A 22,603-nucleotide genomic window follows, 5' to 3' on the forward strand; every position below is an offset into this window, starting at 1 on the left:
GCACATCGGGGATTACACCTCTCACTTATGAATGTGTTCCTCTGTATTTTACAGCCCCCTTTAGAATCTAAAGCCCAGTCCTATGTGGAGCATTTATTATTAAAAACAACTTAATAGCTGCTCTCTGAGCTTTGGGTCTAACCTAGATAGGATGCTGTCTCAACCAGTGTGCTTCCTAGACTGCTTGAAATGACAGCATGCATATTGTATAAGACAATAGTAATGTGGCTGCGGCACTGACACAGATTGTGAACCGCTGCCTGGAAGTTCAAATTCAAAAAGGAAGCTTGAAATGGGTTAGAGTTAGAAACAAAGACACTTTGCTTTAAATGTCAGTGAAAAAGCCTAGTAGTGTTGAGCCAGTTTAAAATGAGCCTATATCTCCATTATCCCTGAAGGACATTTGGGATAACAGTATTTAAGTAACCTACAGGGAAACAATATAATATTATTGATACATAAAAAACAGAAATACAATCGGTAACAATCATATTAAGCTGTTTAAAAGGCCAAGGGCAGCAGAGATGAATTGGTTATTACATTTATTCTTCCTGAACCTTCACAATCATTACTTCAACTAAAGAGTGCTCCTTGGACTAGTCAGACAGGGGGTTACTAGAGGCGTCCTTCAGGACTTATTAGACCCTGAAGCACACAGTAAATCTTCAGCTGCATTAACACACTGCACAACAATCCAACCACATTTCAATCTTCAACTTTGTTTTAACCATTAAAAAGCCAGACATGCTGAGCATACTGACTTCCCAGTCGTCCCTATGACGCTCCTTCGGCCCTTCATGAGCGGCTGTGGCTCAGTTGGTCAAGTCAGTCGTCTCCTCACTGGAAGGTCGCCGGTTCAATTCCCAGCTCCTGCGGCTACATTGGATAGTCCTTGGGAAAGACACTTAACCCCAAGTTGCTCCTGCTGCTTATTCTGCGTTGTATGTAATGAGTACATATGAGGTTAGTTCCTTCTGATGGAGACTTTACACAGCAGAGTTAAGGCGGACACTGGAAATATTGCAGCTTAAATGGACAGCCAATGGGACGAGGTGTTGCCAGGTGGTTGTGAATAACGATGATGACGTCAAATTGGAAGTTGTCCATCTGAACTGGCTCACAGGCGTCACTCCATTTGATCTATTCAAAAGCCAAAAGGTTGTACATGTTCGTAGGACATCCAGATAGATGAAATCAGTTATATTTGGAGATTTTCTTGGTTCCATAAAAGTTTGCATACAAGTGTTGAATCTCTAAGCTTTGAGTTCCTCCTTTTGGGACCATCAGTGTATGTGTATATGCACACAACAGTTCCATGTAGGGCCATGCTGCACATGATGTACACTCAGACTATTTTTACTTTGATAAACTTTACTTTAAGATGCAATGTAAATGTTATGTCAAGATAAGCTTTGCTAGTTTTCATTGTTTCCTCTTGAGGCAGAACAGTGTGTCAGGGAATTCTGCTCTATCACATTATTAGGCCTTTCGCACTTGCAGAAATCTTCTGAAGAAATCCTGATTTTTCCAGTATGAGCTGTACAGTATATGTGAGCATGATCACTCGGACTTCCCCCAGAGTTTCTCCTGCCAGACCCCTGGTATTTTTTTCTACAGCAAGTCTGATTGAGCTGGTGTGAGAACATAGAAGAATTTTCTTCAGAGAACTCACCTCGAGTCAGTGGGCGGTGGATTGATGTTTATATCTGTGACTGCTGCACGGTAAATACAATGCATACACACGACCGCTACGGTCTCCGTGGACATAATTAAAAGGCTGCATTAAGTTTTCTGTTCGTCAAAATGTTGTTCTAAACTTTCTATGTTGATTTTGTCTTACCTCTGGAGACCCCTCGCACCCCCTCCAGTCCCCTGCTGTGAGGAACAGCCAGGTCAGGAGAACCTCCTGAAATGATTTCCAGGAGTGCTTATGTAAAAACAGCTAAACAGTGAAGCAGTGAAACAACAGAAGCATGAAATGTGATTTTTGCACTCCCTTTGTGTGTTCTTAAAGAGAAACAGTTCAACATGTCGGTGTGAGTGATCGTCAGTGGAAGCAGCTTCACAAAGCAGCTCAACATGCATCTTCATGGGATTTTTAAGTGCTTGACTCTGACCTGGTTTTCTTTCAAACGTCATTTTCCTGTGTTTGAAGTGTTTTCTCCTCCCGTGTTTGTATGTAGGCCATAGCAGCAGGAAACTGGGGAGCCTCCAGAAAGACAACAGCAACATTTTGTCCGTCTCCTTTCTTTTCACTTCTTGTTGCCGTCTGCTTGAAAAACTCATCAATAATCCACTTTAAAACCAATGTAAAGAGAATTACCCACAATGCCCCCTCACTGCCAATTATAAAGCTCTTCTCTCATCCTGCATGAAATTCCTCGCCACATTTCACAGGAGGGTAAGTGGGAAGCATGAAACACAAACATGCATAATGAATCGTCCTCCTTTTTATGAGAAAGGCCAATGGACGTGTTTTATCTTTCATTACCGTCTCAGAGGGGAGGCTGGAGAAGGGCGCACGTCTTCCTGCTGCCTCTCTCTCGCTCTCGCTCTCTCTCTCTCGCTCTCTCTCTCGCTCTCTCTCGCTCACATCTCTGCTGGTATTAAAGATTTTACAAAAGAGTTTTCTTAAACATGCCACCCATTTTCAATTACACTGTTTTACTTGTACTCTGAATTATGTCGTAAAATATCAAACCGCTCTAACCTTCCTCCCCTGTCGAGCCCGACATGCAGCAACCTTTTTTATGACAAGTTTGATCAAGGAGCCACAAACTTCCTGAAGCCAAAAGGTGACTTTATAACACTGCACTTAAGATGATTGATACAAAGTTCATAACCTGGAGAATTTAAGCCATCAAAACAAATAATCTTTTTTTTCTTTTTGAACTTGATGGACATTCAGAATTTGTACGACAATCAGATAAATAACTGGTGATATTGAAGCAGTGTTGAAAAAGAAGACGAGTTGGAAGAGCGAGTTGAGTTGAATTTTTTTTTAAGTTATTTATTCTATAATCTAAAGAAACGAACTAGGTGGTTATGAAGAGTGTTTCCCAGAGAATGAGGATCTACTAAAGAGGATTATTCTGTTGTAGGATAACAAAGCCATCGCAGAAGTGCATAGGATTGCAGTTCCTTGAGTGTCCTTGAGTGTGTGAATATACCAATTTCAAAACAGAAATAAACACCTGGACAGCCTGGATTAAAAAACACATTTGATATCAATAGCTCATTTCTGCCGTGGTTTAAACTGCACTGGAGCTTGAATTCTTTTCTGACGCTTCCATTTTGATTCATTCATTTGCATAATTAGCGCTGTTTGCCAGGAGGAGTAAGGTTCACCTCTTTGCCTGTTTCCAGTCTGATTGAATTTTCAGGAGAGATTTCCAACGCGGGGACCGCCATTGTTGGCTTTCTTAACACTGCTTTGATAACTAGTAGGTGACATCTATTTTTCATACAGTCGATGGGTTTTACGTGTAGTTTTCGTTGTTCAGATTGAAAAGGCTGAGACAGTTTTAAGAACTCAGCTAACTTGTTCTTTGCTCTGATTTGAGCAATGTGAAGAAAAACAAAACAGGCCTCTAAACTAACCTGGTTCAATAAAAAAAAGCCAAATAAAACTTCTAAATTAAGTTCAGTGTCTGGAGTTAGATCAGGGTTGCGCCTGGATGACAGCTGGCAGCATCCACCAGTCACTCCAGGTGTTCATGTCATTTTACATATAAGACCACATTTTACAGAATACAGAAATTAATTATTTAAAATAACCTTAAATGAATTCCCATATAGTGCTCACGAATGGATAAATGATCTATACGGCTTTGTATCATGTTGTTGACATGATCTGCTTTGGCTAAGTGGGACACAACAGCCATTTACTAACAGGCTTTGACTGCAGAGCTCAGTGTGTCTGTTTAAGGAGCTGGAGTGTTTGGACCGGCTTTACTTCTCAGCCCTGTGAGGTTTTAAGTTCTGTATGAAGACACAAAGTGGATTCACCTCCTGTTGAGACAAAAGCTCTGCTTGTGCTCATAACTGGACCCATGATTAAAAACGGCAGTGTCGTTAAAGACTTCTGAAAGATACCTGGGTGATCATGAATTGCTAATGAGTAAAAACGCCAAACACCGAGAAGAAAAAAAAAGAAAGGTCTTTGACTTGGTGCAAAGTCGGCACCAGAATTGGGCAACCTTAAAACAATATTAAGTGTAATTTTAGATTTATTTCAGAGTGATTCTGTTCGCCCTCAGGTCATGTTTGTTAACTTAATAATTAACAGATTCTTCAGGTAAAGATTTCCATCTGCAGATATTGAATCAAGCCAATCATTCTTGATCTGAGCATGTCCTCTATAATACAAGAAGCTACTTTATTTCCTTTATTTTTAGGATGTAAAAAAGGCAACTCTGTCTTCCCTTCACTCAGGCATGTGCACATACTGGGAGGAATAAGAATAAATATACTTTTTTTAGGTTGCCACTTGTTATTTAATTACTTTCAGGGACAGCAACTGAACAAAGGAGACATGGAGGCGGGATGTCTGTGTCAAGCACACGCTTAAATCAGTGTGGAAAGTAGAAGAAACTACTTTAATATCGTTCCTCTCTTCTGTTCTTCTTCATTCTAACTCGTGATGATCAAATGAACTCATACTGTTTTGTTTTTTAGGAATTGTTCTGAAGCTTGCAGAGATTTGACCTTTTGTTTGGTTCTTCAGATCCCAATCTTAAGAAACAAGCTGAAGATAGTGTTGTTTACTTCTGGGACTCCATAACGTTCAACATTTTCAGAGCGTTAGCGCTCACTGTAGAGACACTTTGACAGTATTTGACAGAGGCGGTTATTTTAATTTTGGTAATTTATCACAGCCTCAGGAACACAAGTTCTTAGTGTTATTCTTGAAAGTGTATTCCTGAATTCGCAAACACTTATGTGATATTAGCGCTGAGACAAAAGGGCCCTTTCCCCCTTCTTCTTTTTTATGACACCAAAAACAAAAATGCTGTCAAAAGACAGAGCAAACACTGACATTATTCTAGAAGAAACGTCCTTACCTTTGTGCCATGTAATATCCCAGATGTTGTATTGGATGACATACAGTAGCCCTGCATGATTGTAGACATAACATATAATCATAATTACAAAGGTAACTCTGTGTTGATCTGTGAGACACTTGCAGATAACTTGAGCTGTATCTCATCTACAGTGTGAACACAGAGCTGAGCTCAACAAACCCAGAGGGACTTTGACTTACCTATTTATGTAGTCAGGATATAGTATTTGATCTCTGCTTTAGTAATGGGTGTTACATTTATGTTACTTTAAACGTACATCTTAATCTCTTGTTGTTGCAACAGGTATCCTTTGTCTTTGTTTCCCATGTTATTTAATGCATGAAATAAAAATAGCTTGCCATGTCGTGCGCCGCAATTTGTTAAAAAATAAAAAAAGAAGGGAGAAACATGATTTGGTGGAACGCGTGTTCCTATAGTTTCATTCTGACCTGCCAACACACCAAACTTCAATGTTCAATCTGTGATCCCTTTCCAAACAAGCCGATACTTTCAGTGAACATGCTCCCATCGTTTCCCAATTTCTGTTAGTGCCTCATACACTATTCAATTCTTTCCAACCCCAAATCCTTTCTGTGCTTCCCACTTATCTCACATCCTTCCATTCTCTCCTCCCTGCATCCCTCCATCCTCTGCGCTCCCTGGAGAACATGAAGCTATTCATCAGAGAGCCGTGTAATTGAAAGAGCGGCTCAGGCTGTCAGTCGCCCTGTCGTCCTGTCATCCCCATCAGCGGGTGCCAGGACGACGAAGAGAGGGACACGGGGTGTGTGTGGCAATGGCCCACATTACCCAGCAACCCCCCCCCTCCCCCCCTCCCTCTGGCCCTGTCAGCCTTCGCCTCTCCAATCCCCTGCGTCGTAATCAAAATGAACATCAACCCCCCCCCCCTGCAGGAAGCCCCAAGGGAGAGACACTTTGACAGACGGACAACTTCACGCGTTGTCAGGGCAGACACATGATTGCTCGATGTATATTTTCTGCATGCATTTGTGTGTGTACACACACACACACGTTTATACACAGATTTACTCCTCTGACATGTCCACGTCTCTGTGACGGAGAGCAAGGCAGAAGAGGCTCAGTTTTGCTCGTCGTGATTGGAGGCACCTTCGGACTAACCTACATTCTGAGGAATACAAAAACCATATATAGACTGTATAAAAAGTAGGGTGACGTGACAGCTCCCCCAGCGGGAAGACAAAACACTAGTCGCTTCACCTGTACGGATTGGCTGCAGTCGTCGGGCCTTGTGCCTCTTGATGAACAGCACTGCAAATCTTGCCTGCTGATCAGCCACGCCCCAAATTATGCTTACTTCCAATTCTAAATCGTAAAAAATGCGCATTTCAGATCAAAATGTTTTTTGTTTTTTGTTGTTGTACCAGGCTGTAAACGTGCATTTCTGCTGTATAAATGGGCTGAATGGATGTTCTTCTGACTAACAGGGTTTTTGCAGCCCCTCAGATAAACACTTGAGGAACTGTAGTTAGACTTCATTTACTTGGTCTCAGAAAAGTTGTTGTTGAAGTTACCAGGACATCATCAGTCTTTGTTGGCTTTTTCAAAACAACAGCTTTTAGTCTTGCAGAGTTAATGTAGGGGAGCTAATGACAAAGCTAATGCCTTCTGATGCAGTTTATTAAAGACCTCTGCTTGAGAAAAAAGATTTCCATTTAAGATCGAGAAGATGGTGCACAAATGTTAACTCTAACATTTTTGTAAGTTTCCTGTCTATGTGTCAACCTTTTTTTTTTTTTTTTTAATGTACGACGTTTTTAGACCTCTGTCCCATTTTAAATATGTCTCCTATTGCTGGTGGCTGAGAGCAGCCTCAGACAGGCAGAAGAGCTTGGAGTAGAGCTGCTGCTCCTTCACTTTCAAAGGAGCCAGAACAATATAGTTTTTAAAATGAATTGAATTCACCGCAAAACCGTGGCACTGAAGGCAAGCAGCGCACATGGACGATGTGAAAACTAGTTCTAGTTCTAGTGCAGTTCTAGTCTGTGAACACAATAAAAGCACACTGATGTATTTTGTTTTTTTGTAAATTAGAGGTGAGAAATTCGATATGCAGTTTTAGAATCTCGATTCATATTTTTATCACCTCTGTGTTTTATGAAAGTTTGACTTGAGTTACGTGGGCATAGTGTGTTTCCTAGGACAGACTCATTTGTAAGGGCGGCTGCAGCTTAGCTGGTAGAGTCGTTGTCTGAGGGAAAGCTCCTGCAGCCACATGTCTAATGGCAAGTCAGCCCAAGTCCCAGCTGCTTCATCGGTGGCGTATGAATGTGAATGAATGGGATCAGTTACTTCTGATGGTCACACTCCACAGCAGCCTCTACCATCAGTGTGTAAATGTGTCCGTGTGACCTGCAGTGTAAAAAGCGCTTTGAGAAGTCAGAACACTAGAACAGTCCTTTTACCATTTAAAGAGTTAGAATCCGGATGTTTTTATCAGAATACAAATAACACAAACCATGACCATCAACTGGTCTCCATGTTTTTATCATTCACTGCAGGGCCGATCTCCTGCTCTGTTTTGCTATCCAATCTGTTTTCTACTGCCGTGCAGCCTCATCCTTATTTCTGTGTTAGTTATCTACAGGTTGAAAGACTGTGTACTTTAATATATTCAATGCACTTTGACCTTACTCTGCATGTCTTACATATATTATATCCTTATGGTGATAGGTTGACCTGGTTTTCTTTTTAAACCTCACCGGGATTTACCGGGTTTAGTTAAAAAAAAAAAAAAAGACCAATTAGCTCTCATCGTGTGTTTGATTTACATACACTACAGAATAATAACAATATAATTTAATAACAGAGGGGCAGTTCACAAGCGAGTGTGAGGCAGTTAGGATGAGGATCAGCACTTCTAAATCTGAGGCCATGGTTGTTGACCAAAAGAAGGTGGATTGTCCTTGTCCTTGTCCCAGGTGGAGGGGTCTAGGTATCTCTGGGTCTTGTTCACGAGTGGGGGGGGAGGACGTAGCGTGAGATCAACAGACGGATCGGTGCGGCGTCTACAGTCGTGCGGTCGCAGTGTCGGTCTGTCGTGGTGAAGAAGGAGCTGAGCCGAAGCTCTCGAGTTCCTACCCTCACCCCCGCAACCCGGCCCCGGATAAACGGTAGAAAATGGATTGATGGATCGATAACATATTATCACAAATATATCATCGAAAATAGAGCAACGTTCAACACTTTGTGAACACGCCTCTGATGACTTTGAGGAAGAAGAGCTGGTCTGTAGTTAATTATTTTTTAAACATGAAAAACTTTTCTCTTTCAGAGAAGAAAAACGTCCAATTGTTCATTCAAAAAGAAAAAAACTCAGCAAGTAGACATGTTTTAAACATTTTGAAGTTGTGTTTTATCTTCGCTCATAAATACTAGATGCCAATGTTAATGATTTGCTGTCTAATGTGTGTCACTGTTCAACCCGCTCTGTGTGAACTGACCCATTTTGTTAAATGTTTAACAAATCTGTCGCTGCACAGCGAAGCTGCTGAGGAAACCTTTTCTCAAATGTTTTAGAGTTGAAGATTAAGATAGCTACGTTTGTATTAATTGCAGGATGGCTGCTCCCATCAGCTCTGATGATAGTAGCTGAGATTTAGCAAAACGATTTTTTAATAACTTCTATAATAAAATGTTTAATTTGACTAGAAACATATCCTCAGATGAGGATACTGCTGGAAAACATTTGTAAAGAGTTCACAAAGAGTCCCCTTGATCCAAACACATTACCTCCAAAAAAATCGTATTCCTCTCTGCACAAAATCATTCAGTCATTGATTGACAACTCAATTGACCAATCAGAACACACTTCCTATGCTACTTTAGCCAATGAGAGCTGTAGTGAAAACAGGACTTTTCCCCTCCCCTCTGTGGCTGGCATTAAACACGACACAGACGTGTCAGCTGAAAAAAGAGTCGGGAGGAAATGATGTCAGCTGACTTGAGTTATGTGAAGATGTGAAGACAAAACTCCAGAAGTTAAATTTTTCTTTCAACGATACATTTTTGGGCTTGTTTTTTTATGCCTTTATTCTCAAGATAGGACAGTGGATCGAGTCAGAGAGAGAGGAATGTCATGCAGGAATTGAGCCGCAGGTCAGATCTGAACCCGGGACACCGGCTTTGGGGACTCTGTAAAGGGTGGCACTCACACTAACCACGAGGATACCAGCGCCCTGATGTAATCATGTTTTAAACTAACATCCACGTTACCATGAATAAAACAAATGCTGATAATGAACAATAAACGGATGAATGGATGTGTGCCCAGCTCTGATCAATCAGAACTATTTAACATCTCCATTGGGAAACACTCTCAACGCTGACATTGATCCTTCTGATGTGATTCTTAATCACCCATCCAAATTCCCCTGTCCTTCATAATCTCACTTAAAAATGCTGGCACTCCTTTTTTCCTTCAGAATAAAAAAGGTGACCCCAGCCTGAGCAGAAGTTACTCAAGTGGACATCCCATCACATCACTGGAAATGAGTGAAATGATTTTTATTATGGTACTTTAAAGTCTTTGTCTCCACTTGCATGGATACAACTTCACATCGATTAGCTTAAACAAGCAGCGGTGGAAGCCGAGCAGACACACTGACTCTTAAAGTGTTGCGTTTACATTCATCCGTTTCCTGTTCTCACAGGGATCCCCAGGCGCTGAGTCAGGAGGCTGATGGCTCGCTGCCCACATTCAGTGGTGGGAGACCTGGTTCATCATTGTTTACTCTCCACAAGCACTTGATGTCCTATAGGTTACATAATTTGAGAAACTCAGCTCTGCTTCTCAGTGCATTGAGTCGGTACAAATGTGAAGTGAGATGAGTGTGTGTTGGACAGGACTGTCACTGCAATGATCACTGTGTCAATGTCAAATTAGAGACTATAAAACATTTCAGTAAAACCCAGACAAGAAGTTGCACAGGCATATAAGACAGGTCCTCCTGTGTGATTATTTTCATTGCATTCAGCAAAGTCCACAACACACCTTTCTGTGCAGCTATCTTTAGTACCATCTGTTTTAACCATGTCAAGTCTGCACCACAGACAGCTACCCGTTTGGCCATTGAGTTCTCAGCACACAGTGTTGATAGTTGTGAAGTACAGACTTAGCCATGAGTCGAGATCCATTTCCCCTGATTGCACTTTCCACCTCTTCTGGTCCCTTGTTGTCCTCAGTGAAGGACTGCATGAGGTTTGTTAATCAGCGCTTTCTTTAACTGCAGGATTATGACCTATTGGTTAGAAAAGAAAAAGTCCCAGCAAGCTTTACACAGTAATAATAATAATAAATGTTATTGATAAGCGTCTTTCTGGACACACAAAGACACAGTACAATAATCATTTACATTGGCTAATAAACTTTGAAGAGTTGCTTGCATACACAATGAATAAGGTTGAATGTGTATGGCTGCATGTTGCAGGCAGTGGATGATGTTTGTGGCGGCACGTGCAGTCATGACGGTGCATTTCTCAGCACTTTGGTTTCTGCTCTTCATTTTATTGTTTGCTCTGATGTAAAGGAGGCAGTGCACTTTTTAGATGAAAAATATACAGCAGGTATTTAAAGTGCATCTTTTACACCACATGATATAATGAGGTACCTCAAACCTTGTTGTATTAATAAATCAATCACACCGTTAGAATCGTGCAAACTCTCTCTTAACTTGTTGTGATGATTTTGTTTCCGCACAAATTATCATGTGTGTTGTTGTTGTCGCCTGGAATTAGTCAACCAAACAAAGGTTCTCCATGTTTCTTCTCTGACAACTTACAACTGGTCAGACGTCATTTCTCTGAGATCCGAGTTCCCAGGTAAATGAAACGTATCATTGTTAGCTCAAAGTTCCAGATGTTAAACAACTGGAGCAGAAGTTTTCCCAGGTATATTTCTTCAGGTAAGTAGGATGTAGTTCCGGCAGGTTCCATCCAAGGTTCCTTCTTTTACCCTTCAGATCTTACATCATCTGTCCGGTGTTTGAGGAAGCCTCTGGTGGCGACCTTTCAGACGCAGGATTTCTCCGCTCTACTCTGAGCAACATTACATGGCAGCTATGTGAACAGGAAAGGACACTTTTTTACACTCACATCCACGATTCCTCATCTGGCCTATACATCTGCTGAGTGCGAGATTGAAGCCTGTAAGAAGGATTCTTGCTCGTCACTCATCTGTCTAAGCCGCTAACATCAAATTAAAAATCAAACAAAGAGAGTTTTAATGTTTTTTTGTACAGTTTTTGGTGGATTTTCTTTGAGCGTGTGCGCTTGTGTAATATGTGTGGGAGTGGGGACCCACATCAGGCTGTGGAAGATGTGGGAGGAGGACAAGAAATGTGAGGGGAAACTTGTGCTGGAGGACTTGACAAAGACTGACACTCACACACACGACTCACATCCATACACACTTTATTTGATGACTTCCATCTTGGAGAACTTTTCTCCATCTCTGCTGCATCGATTCTTTAAGTCCTGCTTTGCTCCAGTCAAGTGCAGCTGCAGCTTTACAACCACTGAGCCTTTAATAGTGGAGTTGCAGCAGGACTGTGAAGAGGATGCTCAGGGACGAGTGGTGGCGTAACATGCATGCCTGTGTGTGTGTGTGTGTGTGTGTGTGTGTGTGTGGGTGTGTGTGTTGCATGCAGAGGTATCCCCTTCACCCCACGTTACCATGCAGAACTCATTATGAGAGTTGTGGCAGCCTGCAGACGCTCGTACATCACTGTTAGCGCTCTTTGGTAAAGTAGGAGGGTCAGCGGAGATTGATTAAGAAGAAAAGCACGCTGAGAGGGAGGAAGTGTTGGGATTGATTTTTGTTTCAGGTGAAGGTGTCTCGGTTTTACCTGCCCTCTAGCAGCCGGGGTGACGTGACTGTGTTCACAAACGAGGCTAAGAAATGGACAATAGAGTGAGTGAGATATATACGGCTCAAGGTCACGGAAAAAAAAGCCTCTCAAGGAGATGATGTTATGTGTGTGTGTGTGTGTGTGTGTAATACTATCATCTGTAGTTCCCTGCAGCATAATAGATTGTGTGTGTGTGTGATTTGTTTGTGCCGGCTCATGTGTCACGGTTCTTTACGGGCGAACTTCTTGAATCTCAGCCGGCATTTTAATCACAGAACGGCATCGGGCCGACTGCTCGCAGCAGCACGGCTTCAACTGGATGGAACGAATCACTTCGTCATGTTATGAGCTGGAGTGTGACTCGCAGCCACCGGGAGTTTACCAGTCGATGATGAGAAAGGCTTTCAAACTTTTTTTTTTTCAGGCTGAGACTTCACTTTACAACTTTTAATTTGTAATCCCTCTCACACAGAGCTTGAAATGTTCTGGGCATAGAAAAGAGCCGAACATGTGGTCGCATGAGTGTTAGTTTTCAGACCTGTGTAGGTCGAAGATAAGACAACTGCCCAAACAGTGATGATGAAAAATAAGCCTTCCAATGACAAGGTAATACCACAAGGAGAAAAACACAATGTGGCATAAATAAAAGTGTTGGACAAACGTTTAATTTGAATAGAGCTGTCAGCATGAACACATTAATCCCAGTAAGATTAAGCTCCAGGATGATCCTAAATCGCATTGTCATTGTTGTCAGACAGACAGACAGACAGACAGACAGACAGAACGACAGAACGACAGAACGACAGACAGACAGAGGATTTGTTGAAATGTGTTGATTTTCTTATTTTAGTTTTACAAGTGCGACTGGACAAACAGGAACAACACCAGCAAAGAGCTAAACCAGAACCGTGCTGCTGCAGGGATTCCTCTTTTCTTCTTTTTTTCATGAAATTACTTCAGGTCATGTTTTCTAATCCAGCTGGGTCCATAAATCATCTGTGACTGAAACTTCCAATCTGACCTGAAGAGAAACTAGGAGACAACAACAGAGCTGTAATCACATAGAAGATGATTCAGGCGTCCAGAGCAGAAGTCCTCTTTTTCCTCATCTTGGGATCTTTGCAGCTGATGAAGACCTCCTCTTGTTTAGGATGTCACCGCTGCAGTGATTAATCACTGGGATCTAATGTGACTCGCTGCAAATGGAATCAGCAGATTAAAAATAATTACCTGAGGGAGAAAAAGGGTCACGCTTGGAGGTTACTGTCTAACTGTGTCATTTGCAGCAAAGTATCATCTCCTTCTGCAGAACATGAGAGTCCATCCTGTTCACATTGAGGAAGAGGAGAAAACCTTCCTTACAGTCACAGACCCTCCTCTAATCTCCTCACTGATCCCCTTTTCTAACCTTATCTTAAGGGCAAACTGTTTTTGCTTCCAGCGTTGTTAATCTGCTTTAACGCAGTCTACAGACTTGTTACTACAGATACTGACTCAGCCAAAGGTGAACCTGAAATGACAGGTTCATGATTTAGTAAACTGAAAATACATTTGTTCAATAGTTTAAAGGCAGGGTAGTAATATTCTCCAGATACACTTTTGAAGATGTTGGTTGACATCGTCTTTACGTCCTGACCAAAATTAAAAACTCAAAAATGAAAGAAGTCTGTCATCTTCAGCAGTTGTAAGACTGTAAACATCTCGTTCATTGTCTGCCATGAGGTACAAATCTGATGAACCAATCACAGCCTTCGTCTCTCCCTGCTTGTTCTCCACAAGCCCACACTCAAAGCGTGTCACCGATGACAGAGTTTATACTGTGAGTTTGTTGTTAGCCGTAGTAAAATAATTCCTTTTTTTAATTTAGTGTTTACTTACGGCTGAATGAGACGACGTAGTTTCTACACAATGCAAGCGATGAGCTAAGGTCCACTTCAGGAGGAGTAATGGAGCCTGTGTATTGTATTTAAGGGGGGGGAGAGTAGGTCTGAGGGAATGCTACTTTCTAAATCATGGTACTTTTTCAAAAATGACCAACCCTGCATTAAATGTGAGTAGTTCTAATAGATTTGATTGGTTGTCCTGATTTTTTCCCGGATGAGCTGCATCTGTGAAACACCAAGCAGGATATATTGAGGAGAATTAAGTGGGAGAGGGTGGCGATGTTTCTTCCCTATTATTCCCTGCGGTCTGTGCACAAACATAATGTAGGCTGCATTGAGGCGACGATCTCTGCACGTAATTAAACTGCTGCATTACTGTATGTTTTCTGTTCACCAGCATGTTTTTCTCCGCTCTGTTGTTTATTGTGATTCTCTCAAACGACACATAGCTTTGACATAAAGGCAAATATTCTTGCTCTGACAGTCACGTCATGTATGGGTGCACATTTGAAAATGAATGACACAACACTCTTAATACATGCTTATGCTGAAACAAACAGTGTAGGTGCATTACTGCTTTATTGCAAAAAGGTCTGGTTTTTTTTTTCCTCAGTTCTTGGTTCACACAATGCTTTGAGTCAGATAATTACCATGATCATTTCCTGCATACACAAAGAACTGCAGGGCAAGTCTTTATTGTTTTTACAGTTCTCCATTGTTCATGAGTCTCTTCCCCCACCCTCTCTCTCTCTCTCTTAGTGGGATTCCTGGGAAGAAATGTGGAACCATCATCTTCACAGCCGAGGAGCTCAGTAACTGTCGGGTCAGTGTCTGATGATACTCAGGATACTGTGTATACCTCCAGGCTTACACACACACACACACACACACACACACACACACACACACACACACACACACACACACACACACACACACACACACACACACACACACACACACACACACACACACAGAGGTTAAATTAACAGTCAGAAAAAAGGGGTCAGAAAGTTAAGCACTGCGGTGTGAATCCATGACAGTCAGTGTATTTTCACGTCTAAACTTTTCACAGTGAATTTAAATAACCACACAGATGTCAGAATAATTTTGTCACCCGCCTCGAGTGGACGGAGAGTAAATTTGTACTTTTCCTTCAAAGTGATGATGAGAGCGGCTCATGAATAATTTATCCCGATTTTTTAACACAGCGGCAAAATAATTAGACGCTCCAATCAAAGAGAGAAGCACACACAGCACACAACATGCTCATCATGCTATTACACTGGGCTTTTTACACATGCAAACGTACACACTTACATGCTGGTGACTATTTGAATATTCAGGAAGCAGCTTCCTGTAATGTATACACCAAATTAAGTTTAGCCTCATAATATATCATGCACATAAAGAGGGGGAGGGTGGCCTCATCATTGCAGGCTTTATAGCAAGAATGATGGTATACTGAGGACTCCCTCAGGGCTCCAGGGCTCAGTTTACATTCACATGTGTTAGTTATGGTTCATGAGGTCTGTCTCTGGAAAAACATCGCTGGTTAGTTTATCTTCATGGATGAAATGTCACTCGGACAGTAGGAGTGTAACTCTGCACAAGACAAGTTCACTTCTAAAATGATGACGTATTCGTTCGAATGCAACTTTGTACAGCGACGCTCGCAGGATTCAATTTGATTGTGCAAATCAGGATATACACGTTACACGATATAAATACACGATCACAGTGAGCGAGTGAGAGAGAGCCAGCACACTTACAGGACGTTCCTGATCCGCTGTGAAAAGATCATGTCACTCAGAGAAGCTGAGGTAAAAAGTACTGGTGGTGTTTGCTGCTGTGTGAGTAAAACTATCCAGGTCGTCTGCTTGGACTCACTGATGGAGATATCTGTGATCTTAGATTAATCCTGGCTGACTTTAAAAATGTTCATTCAGGCTTGTTATGCCTTTATTGGAGAGACAGGACAGTCAGACGTCAGGGAGACAGAAAGTAGCGAATGACATGTTGTCAAAGGATTCAAACCCAGACCGTCTACTTTCAAGGACTTCAGCCTCTGTCCATAGGATGCATGCATAGACCAATAAGCTGCTAAGCCGTCTGCAGCCTTCTGTCAGTGGTGTCACTGCTCCACATGCTGCTCAGCTTTTAACGTCAAGCAAAACTCAATGTTCATGTCTTTTTTTGACTATTATGGTGACTTCATGACAAGTGTGTTTACTGAGTGAAGGTAAGTAAAAGGTCAAAGGTCAAGACAAGTCTGCTGCAAACAAGATAGTGGTAGACTTGGTCTCAGTTTGTGTGGTCTTGACTACAACACTATCAAACACATTATAACAGTGTGGATATTTCCATTTTTAATTTCAAACCAAACTTAACACTCCATTGGACATCATTCGGAGGTGTCTTAAATGAGTGAAATAACTCTGATTCTTGTTGCATAAATAATCAAAACAAAATGTTATGATACACGATGTGTATGATTGTTGGACCCAGACACAGAGACAAGTTTCACAGTGAACAAAGTTAATTTAATAAACACAAGACAGTGACACGAGTGATGTTCTCGCTCATCCGTGAGCGCTGTGCGAGTGCAATCCTCGTGACAATCCTGAAGCCCGAACGCGTGAGGTGAAGAGTGACTTGACGAGCAGCAGGCGGGCGGGTTGACAGGTAGACAGGGAAGCAGGTGAGTCTTGTTGAATGCACAGTAGGAGACAATAATCCGGCGGGGAATGAGAGTCGAGAGCAGGGTTATATACTGGAGACGATGAGTTGATAAGATTCACCTGGTGACCACACCTGCTGCTGATCCGGACCGGAGGAGGAGACAGACATGAGAACACACACAATCCTTCATGCAAATCAACCTGAGAGGTATTGATCAAACAGCCTGATACCTCTTGAACTGTCCTAAACATGAAATCACCATTTCTGCTGCCTGACCTTGTTGTGCCTTATTTCTTCTTCTCCAGTACAAAACTCTCCTCTGTCTCATTAGAAATTCAGGCCGCTGACCAGGTGGCCAGACGCACGCACCTTATTATACAGTCTCATCTCAAAGGGAGGTTCGCCTTTGAACATTTTGCCCCCCTTGACATGTGTGGTTTACATAATTTATGGCATAAAAACAACTAATAACTGCTCGAGTTGCTCCGGCTCAAGATCTCAGGACACAGTGAATCGCCCCATCGATGGTTTGGAGAAATTTAACAAAAATCCTTTGTCACAAAGAGGAATCCGTTTTAAAGGGATAGTCAGTTATTTTGATGGAATGAGGTCAGTGTGTCTCCATTAAGGAGAGACTATGAGGATGAAGTCCAGTGACATGCGTGAGGGGAACGGAGTGAGGGAGATTGATAACCTACAAGTTAAATGGTCTTTAATGCTAATCATATACCTAGACAGCAGGCATAGCATAACGTGCACCGCTCGCTATTTCCCACAGCTCGAGTGATGCCCTACTGTGTTTCTGATTGGCTAGTAAAAGTTAGGTCGTGTACGAGAGTTACTTGCATACTATTGTAAACCTCACTGAGCGCATTCACAATTCATTCCCATGTGTATTTATTTTTGTTAGGCTACGTATATTTTTTCCCCTCACGGCCTCATGCAGGAGATCCGGCACGGTGCTGGAGTACTTTAAGCCCTGAAGACACAATTCTCTTTAGCCATCAAGCAATTTTATGGCCTTGAGGAAGTTGTTAGGTCTCAAACAGAAAGGCTTGAGATCTAATGAACTAAGGAGAAAACTATTTTTGCTTTCAGCAAACAAAGTTGTGTTATTTTTTTCTCCTAGGACATCGCCACCATGCAGCTCTGTGCCAACAAGCTCGACAAAAAGGATTTCTTTGGCAAGTCTGACCCTTTCCTCGTCTTCTACCGCAGCAATGAGGACGGGACGTAAGTGTGTGTTAAATGTAAATCAGTGACAGTCCATCTGTTTGTCCTTCAGCTCAGGTGAGCGTACCTCTCCTCTGGTGAGACTCACCCCTTAGATTTCTCTGTTGGATGAAGTCCCATAAACTGTCTTCAAGCTTTTTGGCTGTCATGCAGAAAACTAGATTTTCTGACAGAGACCGAAGATTTTAACGTGTGTGTCCCTCTTGACAGTTCTAATGTGCACATTTAGTCCTGCAGTTAAAATCCCAAATCCTGTCAGTCTTATTTATCAGAGGCTGGCGACATTAGTAAAGATCATAACACATAAACTGGTGAACTCTCCAGAGAATGGGGTCTGCTAAAAATGTTGAGCAGAAATTAATTTATGAGTCAGATCTGTTGTCTTTTTTTTAAACATTTATTTTTAGGTGTTTTGCCTTTATTTCAATAGAGGAGAGTGTATAAAGTAAGCAAGCAGAGAGAGATGGGAGGAAATGACAGACGAGCCACAGGTTAGACTCAAACCAGGGCTGTCCACTTGGAGAAATAGCCTCACAGCACACACACTGCTATTATTTAGTCTTGTCATCATGACATTTTTTTCATTTACTTATGGATCAAACTCCATTAATTTTGAATAACGGGAAAAAAGCCTTCGCTGGAACATTTTTAACCCTCACCGCTGGCTGGACTGGAATTAGGGATACGTTTGTAATCGTTCCCAGAGCTACATTTCTATGTGTGGTGATGATGTGATGTGTCCTTAGACACTTTAATTTATCAGAAATAGTTGAATGTTACATTAATGGGAGTGATCAGATGTTCTTGCCTGAAACAAAGATGTACATGGATAGAAATAGTCTGAGTTTAAGGAGAGTGAGAAGTGAAAAAAGACACTGCAGCCTTCAGTATGTCAGAGTCCAGGATCAAACCCTGCGTGATACTGTTCTGCTGACTGCTGCTCCTCCTGCGGTTTAATTCAAGAGCTGCTGTGTCTGAAGGAGCCGCCTGTGAAGCTGTTACACTCACAGCCTCCGCTGTCCGCCCTCCCTCCAACCATTGTATTTATATATTTTTCACTTCCAGAACTGTCCTCACCATGTCGAGCTGTCTCTTTGTGTTTTTTTCAGGTTCACCATCTGCCACAAGACCGAAGTGATCAAGAACAACCTGAACCCTGTTTGGCAGCCATTTACCATCCCAGTGCGAGCGCTCTGTAATGGAGACTACGACAGGTGAGGACACAGATCAGGCGTCAGAGATGCTTCATGCTTTCAAGAGCATCTCATTCATTATATTTGTATATTTTTAATGTTGTTTTCTTCTTTGAGAAACTATATCAATTTAATTAATTAATAATAATAATAATTTAAAGCAGTAAGAAGCACTGAATGAAAGATTTTTTTTATGGTTAAAAAGCCGTTTTTTTCCAGCACACATCACAACTTAAGAAGGCTGAGAGCCGAGCTATACAGCTACAGCTCACAATGATCCAGGTGTTTCTGGGCATTTGCCTCAAATTGAAAAACAAGGTTCTTTCAGTGTGAAACACACGGGTCGAAAAAACACCAAACCTACTTTATGGTTTAAATTAAGTTAAAAAATTTTCAGCCAGCAAAGCTGCAGCTAACATTAGCTCAGAGTTTTTTTTAAACTGCAAGCTTAGACAGAGTTTATTGTGAGTGTCCTGTCATCTTAACCAGTGTTAGTCAACGGGTGAGTCGCCAAGCTGCTTTCAGAGGGCGAAAAGCGAAAAAAACACTAAAAAAGTTAGCTTTTAAAACACGTTTGTTTTCTTCAGTTCTTTTGTTATATCGTCTTTTGTACCATTGTGCTCAAAATCTAATCTTTTTCCTTAAATAAATTAAATTGGTTGAAAAACATCAGAAATCTGGGTTGCAATTTATCATGTTGGTGTTTGTGGTGAGTCCTGAGGCTGGACCAGTCGTGAACCACGGGTGATCTGCTGCTGAATATACTTCCTTTTAAGATGTTTTTGGGTCTTCAGAAGTAAAGTTTGTTCTTACAAAGCCTGCTGAATATCATGACCGGCTGGACTCTTTGGTGGTCAGAATAATGCCAGCAGTCGGCCGTGGTATCACTCTCAGGCCAGTGCTGGTGTTATTGAGACCAACATGGGAACACTGCTGCAGCAACAACCTCACAGATCTCTGAACTGATGCACCTGCACTGGCTGTAAACCATCCCAGCAAGCTTCAGCCTACACCTTTTTTTTTTTTTTTTTTTTAATTTCTGACAACAGCCAAAAACACCAACTCAGAATTTTGTCAGATACTAAAAGACCTCACTCACAGGCCTCAAGATGCCAATATCATCAAGAGTAAAAGGGATTTACTACATCACTGAGCTGCTGGTGAAAATGACAGAGAGCTCAGTGTGATTGTGGAGCGTATATCTTAGAGCAGTTACTAAAGCATACGACTCAGGATTATCATAGAAAGTGTGTCTGTGTTTGTATAATACTCAGCACCTAAAATAGTCTTTAAACCCTCAGACGTTTTTATGTATCTCATTATCAACTTGTATTATTTCGGCTACTGGCAGCCCTTTAATATCATTTCTCTGTGTTGCACTAAAACTTTAGTGAATTTCAAAACAAAACGTCATCCTCCTTATTTCCTGTCCCTGTGTGAATGTCTCTCCTCTTCCACTCTGACGCTTCTCTTTCTCACCCTCCTGCCCTCTCTCCTTTCTGTGAATCTTATCCCCCCCCCTCCTTCGTCTCACCTCCCTCCAGGACGGTCAAGGTGGACGTTTTTGACTGGGACAGAGATGGGAGGTAAATTCTCACACTTACTCTTTTCTCACTTACTTTTTTCTTTATTCATTTTCAGCTCGAGATTGAATCCTTCAAATGTCACACCTCGTTCTGTCCTGGGGCCGCTTTTCTGTCAAATTATAAGATATGAGAAAAGAGTTGGAGCTCCACCCGCCTGGCCTGCACTAGTTGATGAATCAAATGATATAAGCTGAGTGGAGTTGACCTGAAGGTGACAGCAGGTTACTATCCGGGGGTTTCCTCTTACAGACTTGTGGGCTTTATTAGAAACCTCATGTGGCACTTGTGTGTCTGTTCTTTCCATAAATTGAGGTTAAGGTTCCTTTGATTTTAATGTGGTATTTTTATAAATCTCCAGTCCCAGATTTCCAATTCCTTATCCTGCGATCTGCACGACAGGAGGAATCTCAAAGCAAATGTTTGTCTCTCATTGTTCCAGTAAAGTCTCCCATCATCAGGCCGTAATTCTTTTGCATATTTGAGCAGTCAGTCACTCTTTGGGGGTGTTAAAGGAAGCTTTGTCTTTGTACAGTAGAGAACATTGCACATAACTTCTAAAGGCAAGTAATCAGAAGAGATTTAAGGTCTTAACTTTGAAACTGGTATATGATTGTGTCAAAATAAACTCAGTGAGAAGATATGAAACACAGCTCAAACTCCACATTCTCATCATACATGTGCCACCTTTTCTTCTTTATCTTTCTTTACCTTTAATTTTAAGGTGGAATATGTTTTGATCTCTAAAATAAAAATAAACTCTACTACAATACCAAACGCATGAACCTTTGATTATAAAGTCAATATTCTTTAAAGGTCACACATCATGCTAAATACACTTAACCATGTTTTATAACTCTGATATGTGTCTCTAGTCTGTCTACAAATCTCCTAATTATGAGCAACGTCCATTCCCTCCCGCTTCTGCCTGCTCCACCTTTCAGAAAATGTGTGCTCAAACAGGCCGCTTAGAGATTTTCCCTTCATGACAGTGAGGTGTTTGTTCTGCCCTCTGAGTCTGCCTTCTCACTGTAAACAATAGGACATGGAGCCAGAAAGCACCGACTACACCCGAGCCCTTCCAGAGAGGGGGCGTGGTCAGACACAGCTCATTTACATATTTAAAGCTACAGCCACAGAAACAGCCTGTTCTGAGCTGGGCTGAAATAGAGGGGTTTATAGACGTGATCAAATACAGGATCAGAGTGGATTTACAACAATACACTTCACACACATGTTTTGGGAGCTTTGAGGCTTTTTTAAAACTGGTTGAAGAAGAGGAGGAGAACCTTTAAGACTTAGACTTTCTTTATTGTCATTCAAACTTGAACTTTACAGCGCAGATAAGAACGAAATTTCGCTGCATTGGCTCGTTGTCGCGCAGGATAAAACCAGCAGCCAGTATTTACATAGAAATATAAGGTGCAGATATAAATGGATAAAACGAAAGCGATGTGTGAAATTACTGTGTAAGAATCTAAATGCTTAAAGTAATTGTTAAATTGACAAGACAATGTCTTAAGACATACAAGAAGGAATGATAACATTTATTATCTTTCACAACCCTCACAACCTGCTAACACTCGTGTCTTCTTTCGTCTCCCGTGCTCTTTTCTGTCTTTATTCATCCACACGTTTGCTTCATTAGTGCTTTGTTTCAGGGTCCTCTCCTCCCCCCTCTGTTATATTTTTCTCTCCTTCCCCCCATTGGGAGATGCTCCTTGAGGATTTCCCTTTAAATACCAGCATTAAACAGGCAGTGTTGCTTCAGGTGATGTGCTGAGCTGCAGAGATGATCTGAGGGCATGCAGGAGATGGTATTTATCAGTGAGACCGTATGCTACAGGGTGTTGTTTTTTTTCCATGTTGAGATGGAAAATAATGTGTTGGGCGGATGAAAATCTAATTTTTCTGAGGGCATTGCAGATGTGGTCATTTAGTAAATTTAGCGATCTCTTCATTAAAAAGACTTTCCCTTTGTTTGCTGTATTAATATCAAATCAATACAGAATATAAACAGGCAGGGGGGTCAATCTGAAAATAAAGCATTTTTATCGAAAAAAATCATGCTGAAGCTTT

The 22,603-nt window shown here is 41.6% G+C and overlaps 1 protein-coding gene across 1 annotated transcript in view; it reads left to right on the top strand.

Moving 5' to 3' along the window:
- The window catches only part of LOC306822988 (copine-9-like), a 135,414-nt gene that overhangs the window by 78,619 nt on the left and 34,192 nt on the right, over nucleotides 1-22,603 (top strand). Inside the window, 4 exon segments of the mRNA XM_079342326.1 lie at nucleotides 14,593-14,656; nucleotides 17,645-17,748; nucleotides 18,858-18,962; nucleotides 20,486-20,527. Coding sequence (XP_079198452.1) covers nucleotides 14,593-14,656; nucleotides 17,645-17,748; nucleotides 18,858-18,962; nucleotides 20,486-20,527 — 315 coding nt within the window.

The sequence above is a fragment of the Symphodus melops genome (assembly GCF_947650265.1).
Source record: "Symphodus melops genome assembly, chromosome: 4".
Lineage (NCBI taxonomy): Eukaryota > Metazoa > Chordata > Actinopteri > Labriformes > Labridae > Symphodus > Symphodus melops.